General features: G+C 45.7%; 1 protein-coding gene across 1 annotated transcript in view; it reads right to left on the bottom strand.

Moving 5' to 3' along the window:
• ULK1 (unc-51 like autophagy activating kinase 1) overlaps positions 1–27,181 on the bottom strand; it is a gene marked incomplete at its 5' end in the record, with an annotated part of 77,453 nt that extends 50,272 nt beyond the window's left edge. Inside the window, 7 exons of the mRNA XM_029961220.1 lie at positions 1,840–1,913; positions 3,643–3,816; positions 10,633–10,669; positions 11,445–11,477; positions 26,063–26,104; positions 26,195–26,287; positions 27,155–27,181. Coding sequence (XP_029817080.1) covers positions 1,840–1,913; positions 3,643–3,816; positions 10,633–10,669; positions 11,445–11,477; positions 26,063–26,104; positions 26,195–26,287; positions 27,155–27,181 — 480 coding nt within the window. The remainder of the gene's footprint in view (positions 1–1,839; positions 1,914–3,642; positions 3,817–10,632; positions 10,670–11,444; positions 11,478–26,062; positions 26,105–26,194; positions 26,288–27,154) is intronic.
• Position 27,182: the final 1 nt, after the last annotated feature.

Here is a 27,182-nt window from a genome sequence, read left to right as displayed (position 1 = left end):
GCTGCTCCCTGCCAGGCTTGTTCCAGAAGCTGGAGACAGTGCAAGCCCCCAAAGCCCCATGGCTCAGGAGGAGTGTGCCTTAGGAGCAGCAGCAGAGGGGGGAGAGAAGGGCAGGCTGGCTAATCCCACGTGTTTATGACTAGAGATTTCATTGCAGTGCTGCCAGCATGGAACAGGATCAATTTTCTAGCTCTGTTAGAAGTAAAGGCCACATATAATGGAAAAAAAAATAATGGCAACAAATAAGTTGTGGACAGGAGCTGGGTTTGTCCGTAGGGAAGCAGGCATGGCACCAAGCAAAGCCAAGGAAGAAGGACAAGAACTGCACAAGGAAGCTTCAAGTCTTGCATGACATGGATCATATTGGGATTCAGACAGAAAGCTCATTCTGATGGGGGTAAAATACCTTTCTTTTTTAAAACAGCAAAATGAAACAAGCAGCAATAGGCTGTGACCCAAAGGAGGGAATCAGGGCCTGCATTGCCAGCAGATGTTCCCAGAGCTCCTGCACAAGATTCACAATAGCAGTAGGGACAGACTTCAAACACTCCCTAAATCCCAGTCAAACCCTCCCTCCTTGTCCTCCTTCAAATCCATCAGTAAACACAGAACAATATGACACACTGAGATTCCTTGATATATCCAGAGTTGTTTAAAATAAAAATAAAAAACAAAATAGAAAAATATCATCACTAGCTTCCTCCAGCCCTTTCAAAATATAAGCTGGGTGTTTTCAATTACTTTCACAAGCAAGCCTGAAAAAGTACCACTAAAAATAGACAATTCAGGAAACTCTCATAGGAGAGTTACATCATCTTCACATATAGCATAGTTCAAATAAACATCAGGCTTCAAAAAAGGGAGAGGAAGTCTGTTTTGCTTAAGTTAGTACTGTGGAACAGACTACCAAATGCACCACCCCTGTGCAGTGCAGCACAGCACAGTCCAGCCTAACTCTGCCCAAAGACTATAGACAAAAAACTTCAGAGTGGATTAGACCATGTTTCAAATCAGGTGCCTCCTGCCCCAGGGCACCTCTAAAAACTTCAACCCAAGTTGACCCACATTATGTTTTTACTTTGAGCTCAGACACCCACACCCACAGGAACTATTACATGACTACCTCTGACATTTTTATTTCTGTCTAGTTTTGTCATTTTTAATTTCACTGACTTGATGTGACACCGAGACCTTGCTGCTATACAAGCACAAATAACAGATAACCTCATCACAACCTGATCCCAGAGTGGGAAGTACAGAGAGGGTGAAAGGGATCAGTTTGGTTTCTTATACACATTGTTTCACAGTCTAAGAAGTCCTCCTGGAAGCAACTGGTTTGGTGAAAGAATTGACTGCAAAGGCTGAGGTGACAGTAGGTTTTTGGAACTGCTCTGTCTCAAAAGGACCTGTTGAAGCAGGGATTTACTGAGGTTCCTCTGCGGGGAAGCAACACCTTAAATAGCCAGATATGTCAAGTATCTCCCCAGCCCTCACTCTTCTGTTGTTGCTTTGCTCATAGCAGAGGAAATAGATTGCACTTCCCAATGCCTTCAGGGGAGAGGCCTAGGTGACCTCTGGGAGATGCAGTTTCTGGGAGCAGACAACAATCAATAGTCCATTTATTTATCCAAAGCTCATCTGAAAATTACATGACAGCACAGGCACCCACTGTCTGACATTACCAGCAGCCAGAACTTTAGGAAGCCTCCAGGTAATAGCTGGTTTCTGACAGTAAATAAAATTTCACCTTTGGGGGAAAGACTAGAGAAAAACAAACCCTTGCTTTTGGGGGGCAAAGCAAGGACAACACAGAAAAACATGTAGGCAAACCACACTCACCATGTACATGGGTGAACCACACAATGTTGCTGCCATCATATTGTTCTGCAGGTACCGGGCAAACCCAAAGTCAGCTGCAGAGAGAAAGAGAAACAGGTCAGGGGCAGACACCAGTTCTAGAGAGCCTCCACCTTCTCCAGTTGATTCTTTCTACTTTCCTTTCACGTCCCATCAGTCTTCACAGCATCTGCCTCATCTTAACAAGGCTTTGATAGCTCTCTTCTTAAACACCAACATCCTTGTGCTAGTTATTAATGCACAGTACAGACACTAGAAAAGGACAGACCAAGCCACAAAAGCCCAGAAGAACAAACTCCCATCTGTTTTTCAGGGATAAACAGTCACTTCTGGTACCCATTTGCCTGCACTTTGAACTGTCATCTGGGAGAGCTCTCTTGGCTCCACTGAGAGTGTGCCAGTTCATAACTAACCAGTTCATCTGCTGCTATCTCAGCTTTCCATTTGGGGAACTGAAAGTTCCCCTCCATTCAAAATGCTCAGTGTAACAAGACACCCAGGACAAACCACTTCCCACCACCATCCACACTTCCTAGCCCAGCCCTACTGGAGTCTTCCTCTTTTTCTTTAGAAAGGTTCCAACAGTGCCAACCCCAGCACTAGGACAGAAAGCTGAGCCACAGCAGAAAAGCCAGGGACAAGGAATACCAGGACAAATTACCTCTGCAGGTTACTGAGCATCTGATCATATGATACTTAGAGGTTCTCTCAAGGTTACCAGATATTTCAAGCTATGAGACTGACACTATCATCTGTCACTAATGATACAGCTAGATATTCCTTGGACCATGTACTCCTCAGGGTTGCAGGGTACATCACACCCAAGAGCAGCTGTGCCTGCAGAGCTCCCGCCTGTGTTTGAAGCTCCCAGTCCCTTCCACCTCGCAGATAATAACTCTGCACTTCACAAAAATAAAATTTAAAAAAAAAAATCAAAACAAAACAGTCAAAGAGGTACCAACATTTCAAACTTTTCCACTGGACCTCATTTCTCAGGTGAATGAAAGCATTAACACTTCCTCCACAGCACAGGGTTCAGGTGAGGAACAGCTGTACCTAACTGGTGTCAGCTTCAGCTCAGGAGCTGTAACACAACCAAAAGCTCTCATGTGAGGGTTGTATCATCCAGCACTCCTTTCTGAGAGACCCCAGGGGATATGTGTGCTCGGTAACTGGATTTCTGAAGCATCGGTCCCAACTACTAGTGGTCCATCTGTGACACATGCCTGATGTGCAGAACATGAATCTCTTCAAGATGCAGCTGAGAAACCTGCCTCTAATTCAGCTTGTGAAAACACCCACTTTTGGGTGTGCCTGACCCTGTTCTGTGCTCTCTGAGGCCAGCCAGGAGAGCAGCTACTATCGGGCCTTCAGGCACCCACATTTACCTCAATACTATTAAAAGCTGAAGAAAAAAGTCACAACTTCTGCTTATTTCTTGGTAAGCTTGGAGATTACACGCCAATTAGGGCAGGCTGGTGTTTGTTTTTACTGGGGGAGGCAGGCACTGCTCAGCTGGGAGCAGAGCAGGGCCTGCCCAATTCCTTTTTTGTGCTAAGTCTGTGTCCTGGCTGAGCTGAAAGCTTTTGCTCCTCCTGCCTGGAGCCGGCTGAAGGCTACATCTAGCAGAGGAACTCAACGAGGAAGATGAAAAGTGTTAGGGAATTTTAAAAGAAGGGCAGCAATCCTTTTCTCCTCCCAGACAGCTCCCCAAAGACAGATTGAGGCTTGCCACTTATCCATCACCAAACCCTCCCGAGGGTGACGTTCGTAATGGGGTCTTACCGATCTTTATGCGGATGTTGTTGGGATTTGATTTCCTGCCTCCAGCGTAGGAAAGGAGGATGTTCTGTGGTTTCAAGTCCCGATGGATGATGCCTTTGCTGTGCAGCATTTTCATGGCACCTGCTATCTGCTGGAGAAAGAGCCTGATGGTGTCTTCACTAAGTGTCCGCATAGCTGGGAAGGAGGGGAAAAAAAAAAATGACCACAGATGAAAAACTTACAATGCCAGTTCCTCGAGGAGCCCAGAGGGCAGATTCTCACAGCAATTAGCTGTAATTTGTCATCTTTATTTCCACGTATGATGTCTTTTCCCCACACACCATTTCTGAATGATTCCTACAGGCAACAAGGGAGAGCGTTTGCATTCCCAGCTTATTCTGTGGTCAGGGCTGTTTTCAGCCCCAAGTCTCTCATGCTGAACTCAGGCCAGCACCGGGTGATGAATTTGGGTTATTAACTGCAGCCAAAAGTGACATTTGGTGAGGTTTAGGGCTTTCCTCAGCAAGAGCTGCCAGCCAGATCCAGACAAGCAGTAGGCAGGGCTGTGGCTGCCTCTGAGCTATGGTCAGAGCTTTATCACAAAGACCAGGTCTAAAGGTAGAGCTAAGAGGAAAGGCAGTTAGGATTAGGATTTATGCCTGCAAGAGTCATTAAGGCTCGTGTTGGGCCTGGAAAGGGTTGGTAGGTTAAATTCAGTCAGTTAGAGCACATGGCCAGCAAGGATCTGTAACTCTGGGTATCAATCCAAGTCTAGGCCTAACTCTGTGCATCATAACCTGCTAGACCAAACCAGAACTCTAATCCCAAAGCCAGTGTTTGGGTGAACCATGGTCCAGCACCTAACAACACACCCTACCAAGTGACCCCTTCAAACCCTCGTCTGACACCCTCCATCACATCCATAAACGCAGCAAGAATGTCTCAGAATGCTTTCATAGGCAATTTTTTTAAAAAGAATATAATAATCAAAAGCTAATATAGAAGCTCTGAAGTGCCCTCTCCTGAGATATGGGCTTCCCAAGAACTGTAGTGTGAAAATAAACATCGAGGAGATTAAAATAATGTTCAACTGACTCTTCTAATCAGAGCAATGCAACATCAGCTCTCGTTATTTTAAGAACTATATGTATGAAACTCTTGCCAAAGCTGGGAGCAGCCTGCTGAACAAACCCCAGGATCAACAGTGCTACCAGCCTGCCTCCTTGTCAGTCACTGAGCAAATCAGGCTTCAAGCAAGCACCATTCCACCTAAATAAAATAATTTCTTTTGTAAAAGGTCCCTGTAAATTAGTTGGGACTTCATTAGTGTTTTTCCAGCTGTTCTCTAGTAAAGACATTAAAACAGGCTGGCAGGAGCTTCAAAACGCCACTCTACCCAGTCAGCTAGAAGGGAGGAATCCTTATGAAAACACAGCTGAGGTTGCACACAGCTTTAACACAACACAGGAAATTAAAAATCTAACTTTTAAAATACGTGCATGGGAAGCAGCAAGGGACACAGATAAGTTAAACAGCACTTAGAATAGAAAATAAACTCCCACCACTCCCAAACCTCACTGTTCTGGGAGGAGGCACAAACACAGCTAAAGTGTCACCAGAGCTATCAGGTGGTCCTGGACTCGTACACGTGAGACCAGTGCACATGGACACAGTTCCTCTCCCCTTGCTGGGCCTTTTTCCTTGTGGACTGGCACTCAGCTGGAATTCATGAGACTCCTCTGCAAGAAGGGGAGATTCTGTGAAGGGATTTTAAGGATATTAAGAGGCAGCTCAGATGCGAGTCTTCAAAACCCACTTGCATCTTCTGAAAAAAGCGTTGCCTCATCTTTAACAAGGCTTTCCCCAGCCTCCTGCTGACTTATCTCAGTGTACTCAGTCCCATACCATTTTCTGCCAATTAGAAGTCCAACATCTCTTAGCTGTGCTCAGTGTTCTCTCCAAAAAGGCCTCTGCAGTATTTCTGTGATTTCTATTCAAGGAAATCTATTCAGGAACAGTTAAAACACCACCTTTAAACAAAACAGCAAGAATTCCATCCTTTTATTCCCAATTCAGCTCAGGCCCAGGAAAGGACAGGCTGTCTCATCTCCCAGACACGAAGCAAGGCTTGAAACTTGGTAATTCTTATTATTAAGCCAACAGGCAATTACCAACTCCTGGCTAAATACACCCTGCCTCTAGCAGGGAAACTGCTGAGAGCCTTGTCCTGACCTGCAGTCCCAACAACATGCCACGACTTTGAGGCGTTACCCTCTCCTTTATATAATTTGGTGGCTATAAACCTAACACAGAACTAGCCACCAGCCCTCAGCAAACCAGCTGAGCCTCCCTAATGTGGATTCTAACTCTTCATAATACTGAAAACAACACTGCTACCAAGATCAGAAAAATCCACTCACCCATAGAAAATAGGGCTTCTAAACTATTAATTTCTGCAGAAATTAAGCTTTTCCGCTCCGCAGAACTCTGTACAAAGCTCTCAGCCCTGCAAAAGTACTGTTTTCCTGGCACACACAATCTAAACTGGTGTCTCGAGCCTGCAGACAGGTTCTCCAGTGCAACTGCAGTGGCAAAGTGCAACTACCACGCTGCAGTGCAGCAAAATGAGAGGTCTGGATCCTCTGGCAGCATTAAATCCCACAAATCCAGGTAGGAAGGCAGGACTGTGAAATTGAAGTGCTACCCTCAGGAACAGAGGAGGGACAGTCAGCTCCTGGGGGAGTGCAGGGGCCTACCCTTTTACCTCCCTCCATTGACAACCAGGCTGTAACACAGGAAACAAAACTCCTTATCTCTCACACTCAGCCCATCAGTCTGCTGTGTGACAGCACCAATCTGCAGCTGAAGGACAGAGACATAAATACAACTGACATTTTCACAGACTTCAGGATATTGGCCTGAGAAAGACTTCCTAGACCAGTTACCAACAGCAGAGTGTAGAAGAAGATACAGAAAACTCATTCAATTTAGGTGCCATCCAAAAAATAAACACTGTAGAACAAAACAACTCTTTCCTTGCTGCATCCCAAATAGGGAACTTGTACTTCTGTCATCTTCATCTTCATCAGGAAACCGCTGGCCAAATACTAAGCCTGCACTAAAGTCTGGGCATCCCTGGGGATGTCTGTGGTGAGCAACACATTCTTGCAGAGAGAGCTGTTTCACAAGCCCTACTTTGCCATGACTGAGAAGCAATAATATCCCTGTGTTTATTTTCATGGGCTCCACTTCAGTGAGGAGGCACTCTGCCTTCTGCCTTGGGAACAGCGGCTGCACAGGTCAGTAGATCACAGCAAATATTTACTCTGGGTCAGTGTGGGGCCTCTGTGCTTTGTAGCTCTTGAGGCGCAGAAAAAGGATGAAATGACCTAAGAAGTGCCCTGGTCAGCCTGTGCTGAGATGTTCAACCTGCAGGAGGCTGCCAGGTAAACTGTAGTAAATTGTAGTAAACAGCCCTTGACAGCTGATCCAGGAGTAGGTGCACTGGAGTACACCCACTGATGTTACATTACAACACCATTCTGGAAAAGTTGTTTGGGAAAAAGAACATCTCCTGTTACCCACAGGTGTCACAAGTATCTCTAACATGGGCCCAATCCAAATCACACTGAAGCCTGAGATGAAGCTGATTTATTTGGGGCCTGGCTTACACCTACCCCAGAGTTCCACTCATGCACAGCATGGCCAGTGGGACCCCTGTGAAGTCTTCTGTACAAGTCAGGAGATTTATTCATGATAGGCCAAGTCCTGTCATAGATATTTCTTAATTACCTGGCTGCAGAGGGAAAAAAGCTACACAGCAGTGCTTCACACCTCTGGTTTGAAAAAGGGTCCCACTTGGGATGGACTAGAAGGATCACAGCTCCCTGCATCTGTTGTGGTCAAACCAAGAAATATCCTGCTCTGATACGAAAGAAACAGCTCGGGGAAAGGTCAAAAATACTCTCCTGTGAAGTGCCCATAACAGCCTGTGTCAATGCCAACTCACAGAATTTAAGAAGGAATTTTAGACCAGCCTGCTCTGACCTCCTAAGTACCTGAGGACACAGAATTCCAGTTACTCCTGTAGAGAGGATGGTCACTTCTGTAACACTCCCCACAGCTCTACCACACACAGCAGAGATCTGCCACTCTCAGCTCAATACATCCCCATGATGGGCTTAATTTAAACCAACATGCATAGAGATCCTCCCAGGAGGGAAACTGCATTGTACCACTGAAGGACAACAACACCAGAGAAGCTGTGCTGAGACACAACCTTGGGTTGTACCCAAGAGATGGGTCTGGCCAACAGCACTGCAACGTGCACATATGCACGTCCTCCAGTTATGAAGACAAGGAGAATTAGAGTGCCTTTGGATTCAACATGGAATTACCATATTGCCTAATGCCTGTAATTAGAGGGCAGAATGGATCGGGAAGCTTACAAGCAGCTCATTCAAAGAGGAACAGGGGATTTGCATGCACAGCTTGGTTAAAGTGTTACAGGAACTACCAGCACAAATGTCTGAGGAGCCAGTGGAAAGGAGATCTGCAATTAAACACCCTCACACAATTATCAAAATAACTGAAGCAGCACAATAACTGCTCCATAGAGATGAGCCTCCTGTGTACCACTGAAACATCCTGTCAGAAATCTAAACTTTCCAAGATGAGCATTCAGTAAAAAAATCACTCCTGTCAAAAGCACCCTGAGTGTCTGCAGAAGCTGGAAGAGGAGATACCCCAAAGGAGAGTGCAGTGGAATGGAGAAAGCTGACACTTCACATGTAGGCTTTGGGATCTGGAAGACCCAGATCTCTGCAGCAGTGAGCTAACTGCAGTCCCTTACTGACTCCTCCCTCTGGAAATCAGTGCCTGCTGGGTTCTCTTCACTGGCAACCAGCAAGCAAACAGATGTTAAGAGTTAAAATGAAAGTAAGCACCAGTTTCCCAGTCACAACAGCTGCTCTTTCGAGTTGTCACGGTAATGTATTTTATTGGTAAAAACAGAGCTAAAGGTTAACTTTCTCAATTTAACTCAGGCAGAGAAGGATCAAATCATACCCCAGGCAACGCTCAAACAGACCCAGCTGGGGTAAAACTGAATTTTATTTGGAAAATAAAATTCACCATCGCTTTCTCAAACTAACCACCAGCTTCCCAAGTAATCTCAACTGATGAAGAAGGAAGTGAGCTGTATTAACAGCCTAACCAACTGCATGCTTCACTTTTTTCTTGGGGTTTTTTTGGCGGTGGGGGTTGGCTGAAGGGAGAAGATGACAATGCACACACAGAAGCAGCAGTATGAACAGAAAGATTTTCGACAAATCCCTGTTTCTGTAAGTCATTTGGCCAGAAGCTGTGTTCTTGCTTACCCACACAGCTTTGCCAAGAAGAGTGCACAGCCCAGTGCTTTAACAGCAAGATTCATTTCGTGGGCATGAAAGCTAAAAACTTTGGCTTTCAAAGCCCATGCATTGGTAAAACTGAAGTTTTGCTATTTTAAAAAAGCATTTTATGAATAAAATTTGCACTTGTATTCAAAGAGAAAAAGAAGGTACCAAATACAAAAGCACCCTCAGTGTTCATAACTGTTCCACCACCACCAAAGACACTCCTTTTAAAGCACAGCAATACCCAAGAGATGCAAAACACCATCACTTAGATAACACAAAGCACACTAAACCTGCATTTTAAAAACCAAATGCCTGTTACTTCTATCTCACCCACATTTTAAACAAATAAAACACAGGAAAGGTAAAATATTCCTTTTTTTCCCCCTTCAAGTAATAAATTCTTTCTGAAAACTGAAGTCCACAAGCATAATTCATTAGCCTGTATAAATAGAGTGCAATGTGCTAGCATCAAGCCCCAAATAATCATTCTAGGGACACCAACACTAGCTGTGGGGCAAATGTAAATTTAGCTTTTAATCCTTCAATTTCTGCCATTTCCAGGCATCACACACCTCAGTAAGGAGCCTGAAGTATTATCCAGCTGACTAGCTTTTAATTTGAACAATGTGAACAAACTTTGTTTAACCATGACCCAGAGCCACACATAAAATGAGATTAAACTTGTCTCTTTACATTTAGTAATCTTCTAGTTAACATGCAAAACATCAAGAAAGCAACTTTAAAGGAAAAAAATTCAGTCAGGGCAACAAAAAATAAAAGGCTGTTTCTGACTGCCGCTAAGTAAATTGTTAAACATGTTATCCTATTTATTTTAGGTACTCAGGTGCAAGGTGATTGTCTCAAAGGCCAGGATCCTGTATCTTTGCCATGTGCTCCCCTGAAAAATACCTTGGGAGACTGCAGCCTGAGTCCCAGCAACAGAGCTGGCAAAGCATTTTTCATTTGCTTTGATGGCAGAGACACCCTTGAGTCTCATCAAAAATTATTCAAGGCACCACAGGCCCAGGTACCTGTGCTGTAGTCTCCACTAGACCCTGAAGTCACTAGTTTTTGTCACCCCCACAGCACGAGTGGCTACACTACAGTCACCCTCAATACACTGAAATAGAAAATGTGTTCTGCTCTAGATGTGGGAACACCCTTAGGGGTAAACTTAAAGAATGTGAAATATACTCTTGGGATCTTATTTTAATCCGACCCTACAGGACTGCAAGGCTCCAGTATAAACAGCTTTTTGCCAGTGACCAAGAAAAGACAAACTGTGTCCCCAGCAGTGTTGAAATATGTTTAACCTGTAAGGCCATTGTAACTAAAATACATAACTACTGACAACAGTCACTACTGACCTGCATAGAAAGGACTATAAAACCAGCTTTTATTGTAATGGAGTCTCAGTTTTCAAATGATTACCAAGGGTGAACCTCTCAGAAGAGGGGCACTGATACTTTTTATTTTGCAGGAATTTAAAAAGAAAAAAGGATATACAATCTGCTTACTTAGATCTTGTACAAGCCCCAGAAACTTGAAGGAGCTAAACCAGTCAGTATTTCCTTCTGAATACAGAGGATATTCTCCATACTGTTCTACTTACTGTGAAGGTAGTCAGCCAGGTCACCACCATTACAGTACTGCAAACAGAACAGAAAGCTCAGTTAATGTAAGGCAAATCAAAAATTAAAAAGAAAAACAGTAAACTTCACTAGGATGGCAGGCTCATCACAGTATTTAAACACGTGTCAAAATACATATTCGGAAGTTGGCAGGGAAAACCCCATTCCTGTGGGTTCCTCTCCTGTCCCATTTCCCCCAAATGTTATGCTGCATTATGATACATCAACCAGCATTAACCAGCTCTTGTGCACATCAGAGAGAAAGGTAAAACCAGAACAAAGCAGAAGGGTCACCACTGGAGACACCACCAGCCAGCTGGCTGAGGAAAGCCTGGGAGCAGCCACAGCTGGAAGCTGAAATTCCTCCCATCAGTGTTCACATCATTAAGAAAAGTCAACAAGACCTCAGTGTGAAAACTGCAGAGGACAGAAAACATTTCACAAGCTTTGCAGGTAAGCTGTGTCGAGAAAATTCTCTCCCCATGTATCTTTGAAGCAGATGCCACCCAGGAGCACCCATTTGACCCTTGAGGTAAAACGTCTGACTGCTCAAGCCTGTGCCAGCACGACCTTCTGCCAGCAGCAATATGAAAAATCCCTCTGCTGCTATCTGCACCCACACAGCTCTGCCTCTCAAAGGCTTGCAGCTGCAGATTAGATTAGCAAAGCATCACAGGTGAGACTGCCAGCAGGAAGAACCACTTGTGAACTCGCTGGGTCCGCTCAAAACAAGCTTAAAAAAAATTAAAAGAGGGAAAAAGGGTAAAAACAGAAAAAGGCAGCACACACTCACCTCCATAACCAAGTAGACAGAGTTTGCCAGTTCCTGGGGAAATAGAAAATAGAAAAATAAGGGATTTACGCATTGAAATATTTCACACACTTAATTGCTGCACTTACATTTAAACAGATAATCTGTGCTCTGTTATGAGTCTGACTGAAGAGAGGGTAAAAACATTATCGGTTAATTCCTGGAAGATTGCTTACTTTGAAAAATGTCATGTTATTGCTTTCTGAGTGTGCATCTGTTTAATCAGGCTGATCTCCTGTATTGTGGCTTGGGTCTTCATGTCCTCTCCAGCCCTGGGGATTAACAGTGGCACGCAACACAGATGCTGGCACACTTCTATCTTAGAGCCCTAATCATGTCCACATTTAACTGGGCCCTTTATAGCAGCTATGCCCATGTGAGCAGCTCTGGTCTGAGGAGAGAGATAAGAGCAATGCAACTCTGGGACCTGCAGTTCAACCCCATGGCTGAAAAGTGCCCAAGAGATTCACCTTCAGTTGCTGGTAAAAAATGGAAGGATCTGGGGTAAAAAATGCAACACTGGCCAATCAGATTTTCCACATGCATTAACAGAGTGCCATTATCAGGTGGGTAAAGCTGTCTGGATTATCTTAGGGGTCAACACCAGCTGAGACCAGGCCAAACACTGGTCTTCCTAACTTCCTACAGATGCTGCCCTGTGATGCTCTTCCCACCTTGAGAGTTTACTTCCTGCCTTAGCTGACCCTCTCCCCCAGGACCCTGCCCTTAGGAAACATGTACAAGACTGTATATCCACAGTACAATCACAGGTTAGTGTGAAGTCCCCCACAACCATACAGCATGTGGTGACACCAGCAGCTGCCTGGCATGTGTCTGGCAGAGCCACCAAACTACTGGCAGAACAAACATGAAATCAGGCAGATCTTTCAACCCCAGGTAGACCCAGAAGGCCTAATGACTAAATCCTGTTGTTGAACAGAAGTCAGACAGAAGTAGACCTATTACATAAAAACCTGTGAACTAAGTCACTCCTAAAGCCCACAAACTGGAAGTCACTCCTCAACTCAAGGCCCAGCCAGGGACATGAGCTGGCAGCAATTGCTTGAGTGGGTAGAGAAGTTCTAAAAGTAGTGGCAGAGAGCAAGAGACTTCATTTCCATGGCACTGGGGCAGCATGACTTCACTTACAGGCTGTTTAGGTACCTGCCCATCCGATTCCTCTTCTGAGCCCAACTATCATTTCAAAATCTCCAGCATCCACCCTACCAGCTGCTTGGTTTCCAAGCAGTCTCCAGTGTCTGCTCTCAGTCCCTTTCATCTTGGTCTGCCCACAGGACTCTACCTCCTGTCAAGCCTGTACCAAATTGCCTGCCTTTGTCAATGCCTCGAGTCCTCTGCACCTCCCATCCTTTCTCTTCTGCCCTCTTTTAACCCCACAACGTGAACTCTGGGTTTTCATATGCTGGCTGGAACACTGGTTGGAGGAAGAGGGGGAGAGAGGAGGAAGCTGAATTACCTGTGATTTGAGAGACTCAAGCCACAGCTGCACGGCCACCTTCCCCCAGAGGGGCCCAAGGCACCAGGCAGCCCCGGGTTCAAGTGTTCACCACAGCCCAGGGCCACCCTCGACTCTTACAGCTGCTCTCACTGCCAAGCCCAGCTGAGCTTTTTGAAGTCCCCTTGTTTGCTCAGAAAGCAATTTTCCCTGATACTTCAAGAAGGCGTTTGTTGCACTTCCTTGCATGACAAGCACTACTTTAAACAGGCTTTGTTTTCCAACCCCTGTGTTTGAAAGCAGCACACATTAAGTCATCCAATTTCATACACACTTTGGGTGAAGTGGGAAACCAGTCTGTGGTTAAAAGCACCAGTCAAAGGGAAGCAGTGCAAGGAGAAAATCCCAAGCATCATTACAAGCTCTGCACATGACAAAGCGCTGAGGGAGAATGTTCAGGAGTGTTCGAAGCCCACCAGCTCCTGCTGTCCTAAGCAGGAACACTGGAAAGCCAAGGTTGATCAGGACTTTCAGTTCTACAGGAACTCCAGCCCCAGATGTACCAGAAGACATGAGACACACCAGAAGTACAGTGCAGCTGCTCAGGGAGCTCAGTGCCAGGCAACTGTTGGGCACAAAGGAAGTGTCTGAAGTGGGTTTTGCAGCCCACACCAAGTTCATCAGTGCCACAGCAACAGTTTTCATAGGCACTTCTTGGCTAAACATGCTGTGTTCATTGCAGCTCAATAACTCCATATATGAAAATGTGTAGTGACAGCTGGGTTTGGGGAAGCTCAGTATATTATTACCTATGTAGAAAATGAAGAGGAAGCAGAGCTTACACAAACCAAGCCCAGAAGATATTTGTAATAGTTTGTTAGCCAACAACTAATGTACACTGAGCAGTTTGGTTGTTTTTCCATTCTACATTATTTAAAGACTCTGCAAACAAACATCATCAAGCAAGCCATTGATTTTTGGCAGCCAGCATGTACAGTGACCAGGGTTAAACAAGGACCTTCACTGGCAAGGGAGATGCTCGACTTCCCAACAACATGACCTTGGTGGTTGGTGGTTTTATCTCTTCACCCTCTGTTGATGGGATAAGAGGGCAATGTCTAAAAGGCTTCTAGGAGAGAAGTAGATGGCTCCCTCAGCCATCCCCTGGATGCACACACACCCACCACAGCAGAGGAACATCTAGCAAGGGTATTTTCAGATCACAGATGCCTGTAGCAGGGAGAACAACTTCCACATTTGCAGCTTCAGCATTTCAAGACCCAATTACCAGAAAGAGAGTTGTAAAATTTTGCCAACAAAACTAAACATTTATTTCAGGAAGAGTCCCAGAAACAAGCTCTTGTTTGTAAAAAGCCAGTAGAGTTTACTCTGGTTACAACAGAGTCAGCTGTCTAAAGACACTGCTAGTTTCTCAAACAGGCTGATGGACTTTTCTCAAGCTGATTCAGCAGCAGAAACTATTTCTTGTCCATTTTTATCCTTCCACTATATTTATGATTTGTTCATTAACAAAACAAGGAAAAAATACTACAAGCCAAATTTTGCAAGCTACCAGTTTCTCCAAAAAAAAAAAAAAAACCCAAAACACTCAGCCCACTTGTTTCCATATCAGCAACAAGAAAAGTGTGACAGTTTGCTGAATTTCTGCAGAGGCTCATGTCCAAGAAGCACTACAGATAATTTCCTCTGGACCTCTTATTCACATGTGCCAGTTGGGGCAGCCAAGGCTAATCCTGTCACTAAACAAGCTCAATGAAGGGAACAGCACAGAGACAACACCCAAACTTTTCCTCTCATCACAAAGTCCAGCAGCACCCTGACCATGCTCCACAATAGCAGCAAAAGGCCTCTGCCAAAGGCATTAAGTTGATAATTAATCAGTCTGGATCATTGCCTGACTTGTGTTTCTTGCAGCAGAGGCCCCAGCAATGAAGTTACAATTTAATTGAGTGTAAAAATAGGCAACAGCCTCTGCTGTCTACAAATAACACACATCTGCTGATGGAGGACAAAGAAATGAAGAAATCTCGTTTAGCAGTACACCATAAATCACCCCAGGACTGTGCTCTGCTAAAATTCCTCACTGGGACACTAGGAGGGATGGCATCATGGATATCAAGACCCAGCAGTCCCGTCTCCCTTTAAATTTTCTCTCCACCCATATGGGAAGGTGGCATGATCTTCTTGGAAAGTGTGTCTTTAGGTGTGTCCAAAGGGAAATGTCTGGGTGTACCCACAGTTAGTCATCCTCCCACCACAGCTTAAAAAGTCAGCAAGAGGAATTTTCCTTAGAAAAATCCTCCTCTGCACTCTACCCCTGCACTCAGCCTGCCACCGAGTTTAGAAAGGTGCTCAGGAAGGAAAAAAAGTGGAAATGTGATTACACAACACTCAGGAGTCTCTCAGCAGCACAGTGTTCTCACCTATCTATGAGGGATCAGTGCTGTAACAGGCTCTGGGGTAAAACCAGTGAAGAATGGCTTCCACCTCACACAAGTCTTCCTTTCTAGGAAGACTGGGGGATACGGGAGGAACACTTTGAACACAAATGTAGGTCCACTGTTACAACCATGTGCTGAGCACCACAGGGCTGACAAAGCTCCTGCTGTCTGTAGGAGAGGAGCTGTATGGACTCAAGTCCTTAGGACTGGTTTTGTTACCCTCCTGAAGATCAGCCCGTTTGCTGGCCTCCCTCTGATGGCAAAGGTTCCTGGTTTGTACCACTCAGGAGATATCTCCCATACCACCTCTCCAACAGCACCCAGAGGCACTGCCAAGCCAAGATAATTGCCATGCATGGATCTCTCTAAGTGAGGCTGGGACTTAACCAACTGCACCAACACAACAGCAGTGTAGCAAAGCTGAGGGTCTGACAGTGGAAGATAACACCAACAGAAAGCTAAGCTTTTCCATCTTTTTTTTTTTGACTTTTGCTACTTCCCCCACTCACTGCAGCAGAACCACAGCACACTGCATCCTCCTATCTTGCCAATGGGATCTCATGGAGCTGGTGCCCTCCTGGCCTATGGTCTCTAGTCATTGCTTTCTGACAGTGAAACTGGAATCATGAACACAGTCTGTAATAAACACAACTTTGTTTTACAGGAGCCAATTCCCAGGCCAATGGCACCTAGAAAGCCACTACCTCAGGCAGGGCCTCTCAAGCACACTGGGCTGGGGAAAAACAAACCCACTGTCCTCAAGAGATGGAAGAAACTTGCAAAAAAAGTAAAATGTCTTTGTATTATTTCACTGGGGCTCACAGCTTGGCTTGAGCAGGCTAACCCCTGGAGAGGGAAAGGAAAACTGTCATGCTCTGCAAGGATTATCTCCTGACGCAACCATTTGAACAAAAGAGACAATCTGAAATGTGGGAGCACCTACCAATGCTCATCATCCTCTGGAAAACTGATCCAAAGCAAACAGCTATAAGGTATTTACATGCCTTTTGACCTCAAGTGAAGAGAAAAACATGTCTCAGAGCCTCCTGTGTTCACCTGTTCTCTATCCCTGGTCATCCTCCTCACTCCTCTTGAACCTCTATAAGGAACTCAGGAACATTTTGAACAGGTTTCCAATTCAGCAGACAACAATTAACTCAGATGAAGAAAGAAAAGGAAAGCACTCACTGCAGTATAATCTCCTCTCTGCATGGACATGCAATACCACAGAATGTTTCTCAAGCCCAGACACAGCTTCACAGCCAGACAAAAGTATGTTTTAGGACAGACTTCTGGGATTCAAGTCATGCAGCCAGCAGAGTCCTGAACCAAGAGAGTCAGTAAGTTATAAGGAATCAGGAGCCACTTTCCTCTTGAGTAAGGGCTACCCTGAAAGTGATAAATCTTGGGCTACAGTAGCAGTCACAGAAAAGCACAAGGTCCAGCAAGTGACATGCAAACAACACACACCACCATCCCAGCCTATTCAATACCTTTGCTTGTTTTGACACATCCAGGTCCAGCAATAAAACCTACTGCTACTGACTGGACAGTGTTATTACCATGGTCAGCAGATCTGTGACTTCCCAGAAGCATGAGGGCTTCTAGTTTCTTTCTGTAGATCCCATGGAATAAGCACCAGAAAGCAAGACCCAGAGAGGTCCACGAACTTCTGCATTGGCTCTCAACTGCATTCCACTTCCTACTGACCTGCCAGCTTGTCCAGGATGCAGAGCATCAGCAGAGGCACTAAGCAAGCAGAAGGGAGGCCCTGCAGCACAGAAATGGTTTATGGCTGCCCTTGCAGCAGGCAAATTTTTGTAGGACGAGAAGAACAGTGATGCCAAGGGTCTGCACTGCCCCATTCCAAGCACTACATGTTCTCCACTGTAAATCTGATGAGTTGTTTCAGGACAGGTTGTACTTCAGGGCAGATTAAAAACAGCAGGAAGGCTATCCTTTGGTTCTACACAGGCTTCAGGAAGGGAGGGAAAGTATTTCCCATCCTCCTGGCAACGGTTCTGAAGTCTGCCTGCATGACATTAAAAACCAAACGAGACGTCATGTCCACAGAGCTGCTGTTTGCCAGGCAGCTCATCCCACCCAGGACAAATGGGAGCACAGCTGGGAAGGCAGCTCAGTCTTCAAGTGACCTGAAGAAACTTCCCCATCCCTTCCACTGGACAGGAGCTTTCAGCAGGTTCCTTCAGAGCAGCCCCTCCCCTGCCTGCAGGCAGAGGCAGCAGTGCTGGTCACACTCCCACTGCTGGGCACTCTGCTCTAGGCTTCACACAACTTCACTGCTGGCCTCCACCAAAGCCCTGAGATCCAAGGCACTTGTTGGATGACTGGTGACCACAGCACTTGCAGAGAGCTCAGAGAGAAAAACCTGGCTCTCCTTCAGAGGCAGACGGGGCCTCTGCAGAGCAGCACAGCACAGCAGGCCACAGCTGGAGCTGCATCTGAGCCTGACCACAGAAACCAGACCATGGGATTCAGGTCATAATGGGGTAGAGAGACAAAGTGCTGGGTTTCACAGGTCACAGAGCTTCAAGGCAAGACCAAAAACGTGCACATCAGAGCAAACTGAGGACTTGTGCTGCAGGAACACTGAAAAGCAATCCCTCCTTACTCCCTCATTTTGCTCTGGGGGTAAGGCTGCACCTCCTACAGCAGCCTGTGCCCCCCCAGCCAACTCCTGGGGTGGCATCACTGCCCGAGAGCATTGGCTGCAGGCCACACCTGCATGCAGCAGCTGCAGCAGCCCAGCAAGGATAAGAGAATGTAGACCAAAAAAAAGCCAGCAGAATCCTGAAAAGTTTGGACTTCCTGACCCAGAGTAGAAGGAAGTAGTTACCCCCCTTGCCAACAGGCAGAATAATACCTAGAAGCTTTTTCGAACAAAAGCAAGCTCCTTTGCAAATGGCAATGCATTATGTTAATACTATCAAGAGAGGAAACTGCAGAATTCTAAAAACAATGATAAAAATAATCAAGATCCGATTTGCTTTTCTGTATTTATTCCTTATCTCCTTTCTGTGTCACAGCCATGCTATGAACTGAACTTTTAAGGTTGAATTCCCCATTCCCTTAAGCTCAGTCACATGTACTGGAATTAAATCCTTGCATACTGTAAAGTTGCATTTTATGAGCCTGCCCAATGAGCAGGAGTTGTGGGGAGAGAGCTGGGGGTCAAGGTGGAGAACACAGTAGAAATGTGAACATTTCAGTTTTAATGACAGTCATTGAGACATATTAATTTACTGAGATATGTGCAAGTACAAGCAAAGTGACCAAGTCCTGAAGTTTGATTTTTGTTTGATTAATGTAGTTCCACTGATAAAGTTGGGAATTGCTTGTTTTTTAGTGGTATATCCCCAACACAATCTGATACTCTGCAGGAGTGGTTTGGTTATTTTGTTGGTCTTCTCTGTTTGTTTGTTTTTTAAGCAACTCTGAAAATGTCTGACCTCCCTGAGCTCTTCTATGGCAGCTGCATGAGTGACTGGCCTTTGCGAGTCTTCTCTTTTATATCCATTTATGTGAGACTTCATGTACCAGATTCAAGAAAACAAACACACTTGTTATCACAAAGGTGTGGAAATAAGGAATTTAAAGAAAAAAAAGCATTAAAGTTTTCTTTCAAATAAAAATGGTCTTAAATTAAGAGGGGGAAAAGAACCCAGCCACTGGAAGCCAGAGAAACATGGGCTCAAATCTGCAGTATTTAAAAAACAGAGAAATGGGTACTTTTAACATATTTAACATGCTGGCTACAATTGCCAACTAAATGAAGAGAACATCAAATGCAAATGAAGCCTTCAGAGAGAAAGTCCCCCCGTGGCTGAGTTGTGCACAGGGTGACAGGACACAGCACACACAGAGAGGGGACACAGAGCCCACCCCGCAGCCCCCGGGGCTGCCTCCCAGCCCTGCCTGGCACCACGGGACCCCACTGTGGCCCCTGGGGTTCCCCATCACACCAGCAGCTCTCACACCCCAGCTAGGAGGCCCTGCCTTCCTGGACATTTAAAGACACTTTGCTAAATGGGATCTCTAATGACTTAAAATTACGCATCTTTCATCCCCCCCCTCCCACCCACAGTCTGGTTGATCCCTACTATGCCAGCTCAGCTGACCTAATTCCTCCTGTTACTCTGATGCTGGGAGACAGGCCAGGTGCTCCTGCAGCCAGACAGAACATTATTGCCCTAAGCAACCAGTGATGCACAATTTGATTCATTTCTATCAGCCCCCCTTGAAACAACCTTGCTTAGTAAACAAATGCAGCTCCGAGATCCTCACTTTGCATTTTGACAGCATCGCTACGTTTATGGTGATATTTAAGGTCTGCACATTATAATCCAGGAGATATAGTACAGTTAAAGCACCTCTTTGCTATACAGCAAGCACAGAAGAGGTTGCAAAGCTATCTATGGGCAGGGCTCTGCTGGATTCTGCTGTGAACATTTTTTAATACATTTCTCAGAGAGGAACCATAACATCTGAAGACAATTAAGATGCTTTTGCTTAAGCAAAATACGTTTAGGTCTGTATCTGAGAAACATTGCATGTGAAGACCACATCATTCTTGTTCATTTTCCACCAAGTGTGCCGTTTGTTATTGTTACATAAACGTAAGTAACAGCAAAAAAACCCAAACAAAAACAACACCCAGCCAACAGAAAGCAAACAAAAACACCGGTACTTATTTTGAAAACAAAACCAAACCAAACCCCCTTGCAAATCAAAGACCACCACCTTTGCTGACCACCCCTGTGTTTGGCTGCCCATTTCCCACTGTATCTCACTTCTGGGATGAAGGCAGTTTACCTCATGGATGACCCACATCCACTTCCAAGGACCAGAGCTTCTCGAGGTGCTTTGCCAAAGCAAAGCAGAGCCATCCAGCCTGGATTCCTACCACCAGCACCAACCCTCTGTTTGCTAGTCTGCTTGTTCTGCAAAGCTTTTCAATTGGTATCAACAGGTGGGAAGGCAGGTGGTGCAAGAAAGGGAGAGGAGAAAGGAAGACACTTGAAAGTGAACTGTATCCTCAGTTCTCTAGATAAGCCTGAGCATTAAGATGAGCTTTTGAAACACAGTTTTATTGCAGTTTAGGAGCAAGTTCGGTCCAGCCACAAAATTAAATCTTTTAATTAGGCTGTGGTTTGAACATATAAATACTCAAAATAAATTCAAACAGTGTTTCTCCATCTGAATGTAATCCCATCCAGCCACTGATTACGAGGCACCTCTTCCCATCTATCCTCCAAATCTTTGCTCACTCCAACCAAATGCATTCAGTCATCACAAGGATTTACACAGTGGAAATTTTCATGGTGGAAACACTGATGGGACTTCAAGAAGAGCAGCACAGGCAGCACTTCTGCCGCTACAGAGCTTTGCTGTCAAACTGCGAACACAACAGCCTACCAGTTTCCGATTACTCCTGGGAAACATTCCTTGATCTGTCATTATAGTCTGAGTAATGCTACCTTCCACAGGAGCTTTGGAGGCTATTAACCACCACGTCGCCGGCTCTTCCATGACACCTTCATCATGTGAGAGGAACACAGGTATGTGCTTTACACACAGGATGAGTAAAACGGTGATCATAACTTCAGAAATGCAGCAAGACAACTCCCTCTATAAAAAGCCTATGACTCCTCTGAGGTCTATATTTAGTGGTCAATATTTGCTAGATGTTTCTGTGACCTGCACAGTGGGGTACTCAGCTAGTGAAGCCAGCCTTAAAAGAAAAAAAGACTATAAAATTCTCAACTCTCCACAAACATATCCATTTTGGTCCACTAAACTCTCAAGCCTCACCCTACAAAACTACTGGCAGCGGGTGGTTGGGTTTTTGTCCTTTTCCCTTCCAGCTCTAAATTAAGCCAGATCCAATCTTCAGTGATTCCCTTCAACAGATGCGAGGATGCTGACGGAGCAGGACAGCACACACACCATTCCTGTCTGCAGCGCAAACAGAAAGAGGATTGCTTGGCACTTCAGAGAAGCCTGCACTTTACACCCACTCACCAGGCAACCTGCCAGCTTCGCTCGGGGATGGAATTAAAACAGGATTTAACCAGGCAGCCTGACCTCAGGACTGTGATCTCCCAGACACAGAGTGCCTCCTTAGTCACTCCCAGTGTCACAGGGCAGCCCTGTCTCCCCGAGACGGGGCACCCAAACAGCAGCGCCTGAGGACCAGGAGATCCTGCGTGAGGTGGCACGAGAGGTGGTGAGGCATGAGGTGACACTGCTGCAACACTGATTCATCCCACACCACGCTCCCCAGCACGGCACTGCAGCTGATGAGGCTGGAGGGCACTGGGAAGGACACACCTAAGGACACTGCACTCCAGAGGTCCCGGGGGACAGCAGCAGGCACGTACACAAGATGCAGACTAACAGCTCAAGGCTCCGTGTCAGAAAAGGGTGATGGTGCAGACAGCACAGCAGAACATCACAGCCCAGCAGCCACCGTCCTATTGATCACAGGGACTTGCTATACAGTAGCAACACGACAAGGCTGTTATTATCACCAGGCTGACTGATCACTAAGATGAGAAGTGTTTGTTCTGCCACCCATTCCTTAATCCATGTGCATGAGAAAAACTGCACTGCAAGGACTCCGTGTTCTTTGTCTCCAGGTGATACAGTCATCCCAGCAGAAATATTTTTGGTGAGTCTGTGCTAGATGAGCGAGCTAGGCATTACTCTCAGCTCATCCCAAACTCGTGAGTACAACAAGCCAACCTGTCATCAAATGATGGAAAGCAGACCCTCAGGTAACACAGGCTGAACACAAACGTCACGGCAGTGCCCTGTGTGATGTTAACAGCTGGGTTGCCGCAACCAGTCCATCCCACCCGTGCAAAAATTGGGAAAAAAAAAAGAAAACCAACACAAAACCCACCCACTACCCACACAAGCACAGTTCTAGCCAGCCTGCTTTAAGAAGCAAGCTCAGCTCACAGCACAGAATTAGGGAAGACACACCAGTTTAATAATCCTTCTTCCTATTTCATGCAGGAAAATGCTTTCTAATATCCAAAGCATGACTTATGTCCAGGAATAGTAGATTTTCTGCCCTAGCACCAACCCAGCCAGTTGACACTTAATCTGGGGCAGCTGGCACAGCACAGGGAGGAAAACACACCCAGGATCTCCCATTGCCCAAAGATCTCAGTTACATGTAAGAACTTAGTTCTGAGTAGTGCTGGAAGAAGCTGTCTAGGACACAGTGCTCCCAGGATCTGAAAAGCTCAAGAGAGTTACCTTCCTACCATTGAATCCTCTCAGCTAATCAAGATCACAGAATCAATGCCCTGAGTCACAAAGGAAACCAAAGTAAGTCCCACACACCAGACCACACGTGCTAACCTTCCAGTGTCAATGTGTGTGAAGAGCTGAGCTGATCCTCAGAGTTCTGGAGATCAGTTTTCCGAGAAACCTCATTTCCATACTGGCAGAAACCATCATTTGTATCCTTGTTGTTACTAATTTCCACCTTAAGGAACAAGAGCTCATTTCGCTGCCTTCAGACTAAAGAGACTTCTGGTATCCAGATGTCCCTCTGGACTGCTAAACCCCCCCTGACTGCTGCAGACTGGGGTCCCCAACTCCAGCCCCTCTGCAAGCCAGCTGAGGAGTCAGGGGTTGCTCAGTAACTACTAATGCACCCCACAGATGGTAGAATAGAGTTTTTACTGCATGCCAAACATCTCCTGTGCCTAGGAAAAACCTGCACCACAACTCCATACAGGCACTAAACAGACAGCACTTTCAGAAATGCAATAGAATAGGATTTATTCTCTTTTTGAGCAGGGATTCTTGCATTAGGCTCCTCAAGTATTAACAGCACCTCTCATTAATGCATGAGCATATAATAATGGGAATATGCATATTTCATTTTGTGAGCCATTCTCATGTTCTGACACTGCTCTCAGGACTCCAGCAAGGGGATCTATAAAAGTCCAGTCACTGCACTTTTATGCATTAAACATTTGTCAGTATCATTTACTGAAGCTTCTTATTTTGTCATTATTTATGAACCAATATCACAAAGATCTATGACATGAGAAGTAGCACAGCAATTTTCCTGGATTTGAAGGATAAACTATGGGTGCCAGGGTGGGAGCTGCTTGTCAGTGCTCAATATCAGCACTGCAAATGTCTGTCTGAAGCAAATCTGGCATTCAATCAAAAATCCTGTGTTGTATGGGGCCTGGTTAACATTAGTTTTTAACCAGGAAAATGCAAATGAAAGCATCACTGCGTGTAATCACTTGCTTGCAGCCACTGTGGTTTTGGTAACCATTTCCTTGTGTACACGAGTAAAAGTCAGAGTCACTGCTGACAGGCAGAACAGAGCGAGGGAGGACACAAAATGCAATGACAGACAAAGCTACAGGGCAACATTAAGTTCCACAGGAAGTATTTTTTTTCCTTCAGCTCTATGATGTTGTAATACAAGAATAAACCTCTTCAGTTTTAGAAAGCCTACAAGGAAAGGCTCAATTAACTGCAAATATATTTTTGAGGGTAAATACACATGCAGCTATGAATGAAGCAACCAATCTTGTCTTGGGAGAGCAAGATGAGTAATTAGCAGTCTTTTCTACAAAGTCAGGAAAAGTGGGCAGAAGCCAGCCTTCCACAGACCTGCACTTTTAGCTTTGCAGATAATTTACTGTCACACAGCTCCCCAGCGGGCCAAACACTGAGACACATTACACACACAGCCTATGTGGGTGGACCCCATCAGACTGTCTGGTGACCGATCACCTCACACCAGATGAGACTCCACGCCCTGGTAGCACTATAAAACACCCACTGCTCCCTAAATCATCTCATTTTGTCTGAGAAATCAAATTACTCAGGTCATACAAGGACTCTCCGACAAAGCTGGTAACTAAACATACAGCTGGGCACGCCTTGAGCCCCTGGACCATTCTCAAGTTCTTGTTTTGTGGCATCTAGCACAGCTTCTTGCAAAAATCTCACCAGACTACACTGCTATACATAGGATTTAACTAAAGCCCATCACAAAAGGAGAAAAACGCATTGCTATAATTGTAACAGTGATAAAACTGCTCCTTTTGCAGAAAATGTCTTTGAGCTGCTTCCTACCCAGCAGTAATTTGAAGCAGGGAGAGGAACAGAGCAGAAGTTTTGAAAGATCTGCAATGAGCACACCCAGCAGCATAAAGGATTCATACAAATGCAAACTACAGAAGTAGTGCAGGGGCAGCCACTCACTCCCTCAAGCAAAAAAGGTATTAAGCAAATTTAGAAGGTACAGAAAAGGAAAAAAACCCCATGAGATCTAATACCCCAAGTGGCCTGCACCCAGAGGAAGCTTTCCCAGCTACTCTGCAGCACACATGAGGCCAAAGGCAGCCACTGCTTTGCCAGCCCAGCTCTGAAGGGCTGCTCAGGAGCAATGCAATATTTCCAAGAAGCAATCCTGCTCCCAACAGCTTTCTCTCCCTCCCAGAGCAACCCGACACCCCACACTTCCACCTCTCACCAAAATAAACCCCCGGGCCCCAGCAGCACCTGGCCAGAGCCCCCTGCTCGGGCAGGGAGGGACACGGGGGGTGTCCCGGCCGCGGGCAGGGCTGACACAGCCCCCAGACTACAGCCCCCAGAAGGCACCGCAGGCAGGCACTGCTGCTCCGGCCGGCCGGGATTCGTGTCTGGGGTGACGTGGGAGCCACCGGAGCCAATCCACGGGAAAAGGAGGAATGTCAACAAACACGGCGGCCTGCGGGACACGTGATATCAGCGACAGGGCAGCAGGCTCCCGATAAGCCACCCCAGGGCCGGCCGGGGGTCCGCGGTCACACAGCTGTCACTCCATCACTCCACATCAACCCCCCCGGCGCACCAGACCCTCACCCACAAACACACGGGTTCCATCTCAGGCTTCCCATCCTGCAGCGTTATTTTAAAAAGCATCGCTAATGTCTAAGAAAAATCCTGCTGGGTCACTGGACAAGTTAACTAAATATTCCAGGGGGGAAAAAAACCCCCCAAAAGTCATTGGATAACTCGGGTTTCAGAGCGGATTGGTTTTAGCCCCTCAGATTAGATCTTCAGGGCTGACTTTGAAGGAAAAGGCAACTGTGGGAAACCACAATAATCTAAAAATGTCTGCTGCAATTTTTAACACTTAGTGACTGCCACAAGGACAACAGAAAAATGCCAATTAAAATCCTCTGGAACTGGAGACAATCATATGCCACAAAGTCATGTTCACACTATTTTAACATGGCCCAGGAAAAAGAAATTTTCTCAGGGAGTTTATCCGGACCAGAGAAAGAAAACCAAAGGTGGGCATGCCAAAAATAAACTACGGTAATTTTACTTCTAGGATTTTGAGAACTTAAGAGCTTCCTCCACAGACATATTCAACACACACTGCATTACATCCTGGGAACAGAAGCTCCCACTTCAGCTGCCAACTTCACACAAGTTCTATGGTCCAGCCAATAACTAACACATGATCTGCTCAACAGTGTTTGTTTATCTTTCCCTAACTTATCAGAAGACTTTTCCCCCCAGAACACACATCTGAAAACAAAACATTTGTTAAAAACTGAAGTTTCACAAACTCCATTCAACCTTTCCCCAATCCAAAATGTTTTGCAGTAATTGAATGTATTTACCTGGAAGTCATACAAGGCAACAATGTTTTCATGCTTCAATTCCTAGAAAGAGGGGAAAAAAAGACTGTAAGAAAGGAGCAACAAAGGGCATATAGAACAAAGACTGAAGGAAACAAGTCAGTCTGCCTTTACCTTAAGGATTTTTATTTCCTTGCCCAGCAGAGTTTGTGATTTTGCAAGGTTCTTCTTGTTAATGCATTTCACAGCTACTTCCAGCTCAGGTTTCTGAAATAGTGCATATGTAATGCAAAGGTAAATGTAAATTTCACCATTAATTTACATTAGGATAAGCAGCCTCTTAACAGATTACAAATACTATTGAACAAAGTGCTGTGCAGCACTGGTAAAGGCCTCTCACTTCACATCCTAATGCCTACCTCTCGCTTGTTCAGACTTGCCCTTTCCAAATTATGCTTGTCAGCCCAAGGAGAAAAGCCCAAGGTTTGGGTTTTTGCTACTACTTTATATGGCGATTATCCTCTTATTTAATCACTAGAAATAAACGCACTGTGGGAGCCACAGCTTATCCCAAGCCCTAATGATGGAAAATCCACTGCCGGATTGGTTTCCTTTTATTTACCAGTATGAGATTTCTCCTCCTCCTGGAAAAATTAAGTGGAGAAGGAAAAGACTTCACAGACACAAAATAAAAACCCCAAAAAAACCCAACCCAAACTAAAGGAAGAGCTCTCTACACACTTCACAGACAGCGTGGAGGGATTTCTCCCCCACACTTCTTATTTTGGAGGTGAGGGCAGGTTTTTGGGGGGGTCTGTGGACACCCCCCAGGCAGCTGCCGGCCTCCCAGCCCCAAGGTGAAGCCACCTGCCGGGACACACGCCTGCTCCCAAAGAAAACTCCAAAGAGAACCATAATAAATAACAACAAACAACACGTCTGCCATCCCCAGGGCTGCCCCGAGCCCGGGGTGATGCCCAGGCTGGAAACAGCGACCGCAGCCGGCGGGGACGAGGTGACCGGGACGCGCTGCCCAGCTCGGCCCAGACCAGGAAATAAATAAATAAATAAATAAATAAATAAATAAATAACCGAACAAAAAGCAAAGGGGAAAAAAAAAGCCGGCATTCTCACCTCTTTGTGCCTGCCTTTGAAGACGACG

The sequence above is a fragment of the Manacus vitellinus genome, unplaced genomic scaffold, assembly GCF_001715985.3.
Source record: "Manacus vitellinus isolate BGI_N305 unplaced genomic scaffold, ASM171598v3 scaffold_31_pilon, whole genome shotgun sequence".
Classification (NCBI taxonomy): domain Eukaryota; kingdom Metazoa; phylum Chordata; class Aves; order Passeriformes; family Pipridae; genus Manacus; species Manacus vitellinus.
This window is presented reverse-complemented; position numbering and strand designations above follow the sequence as displayed.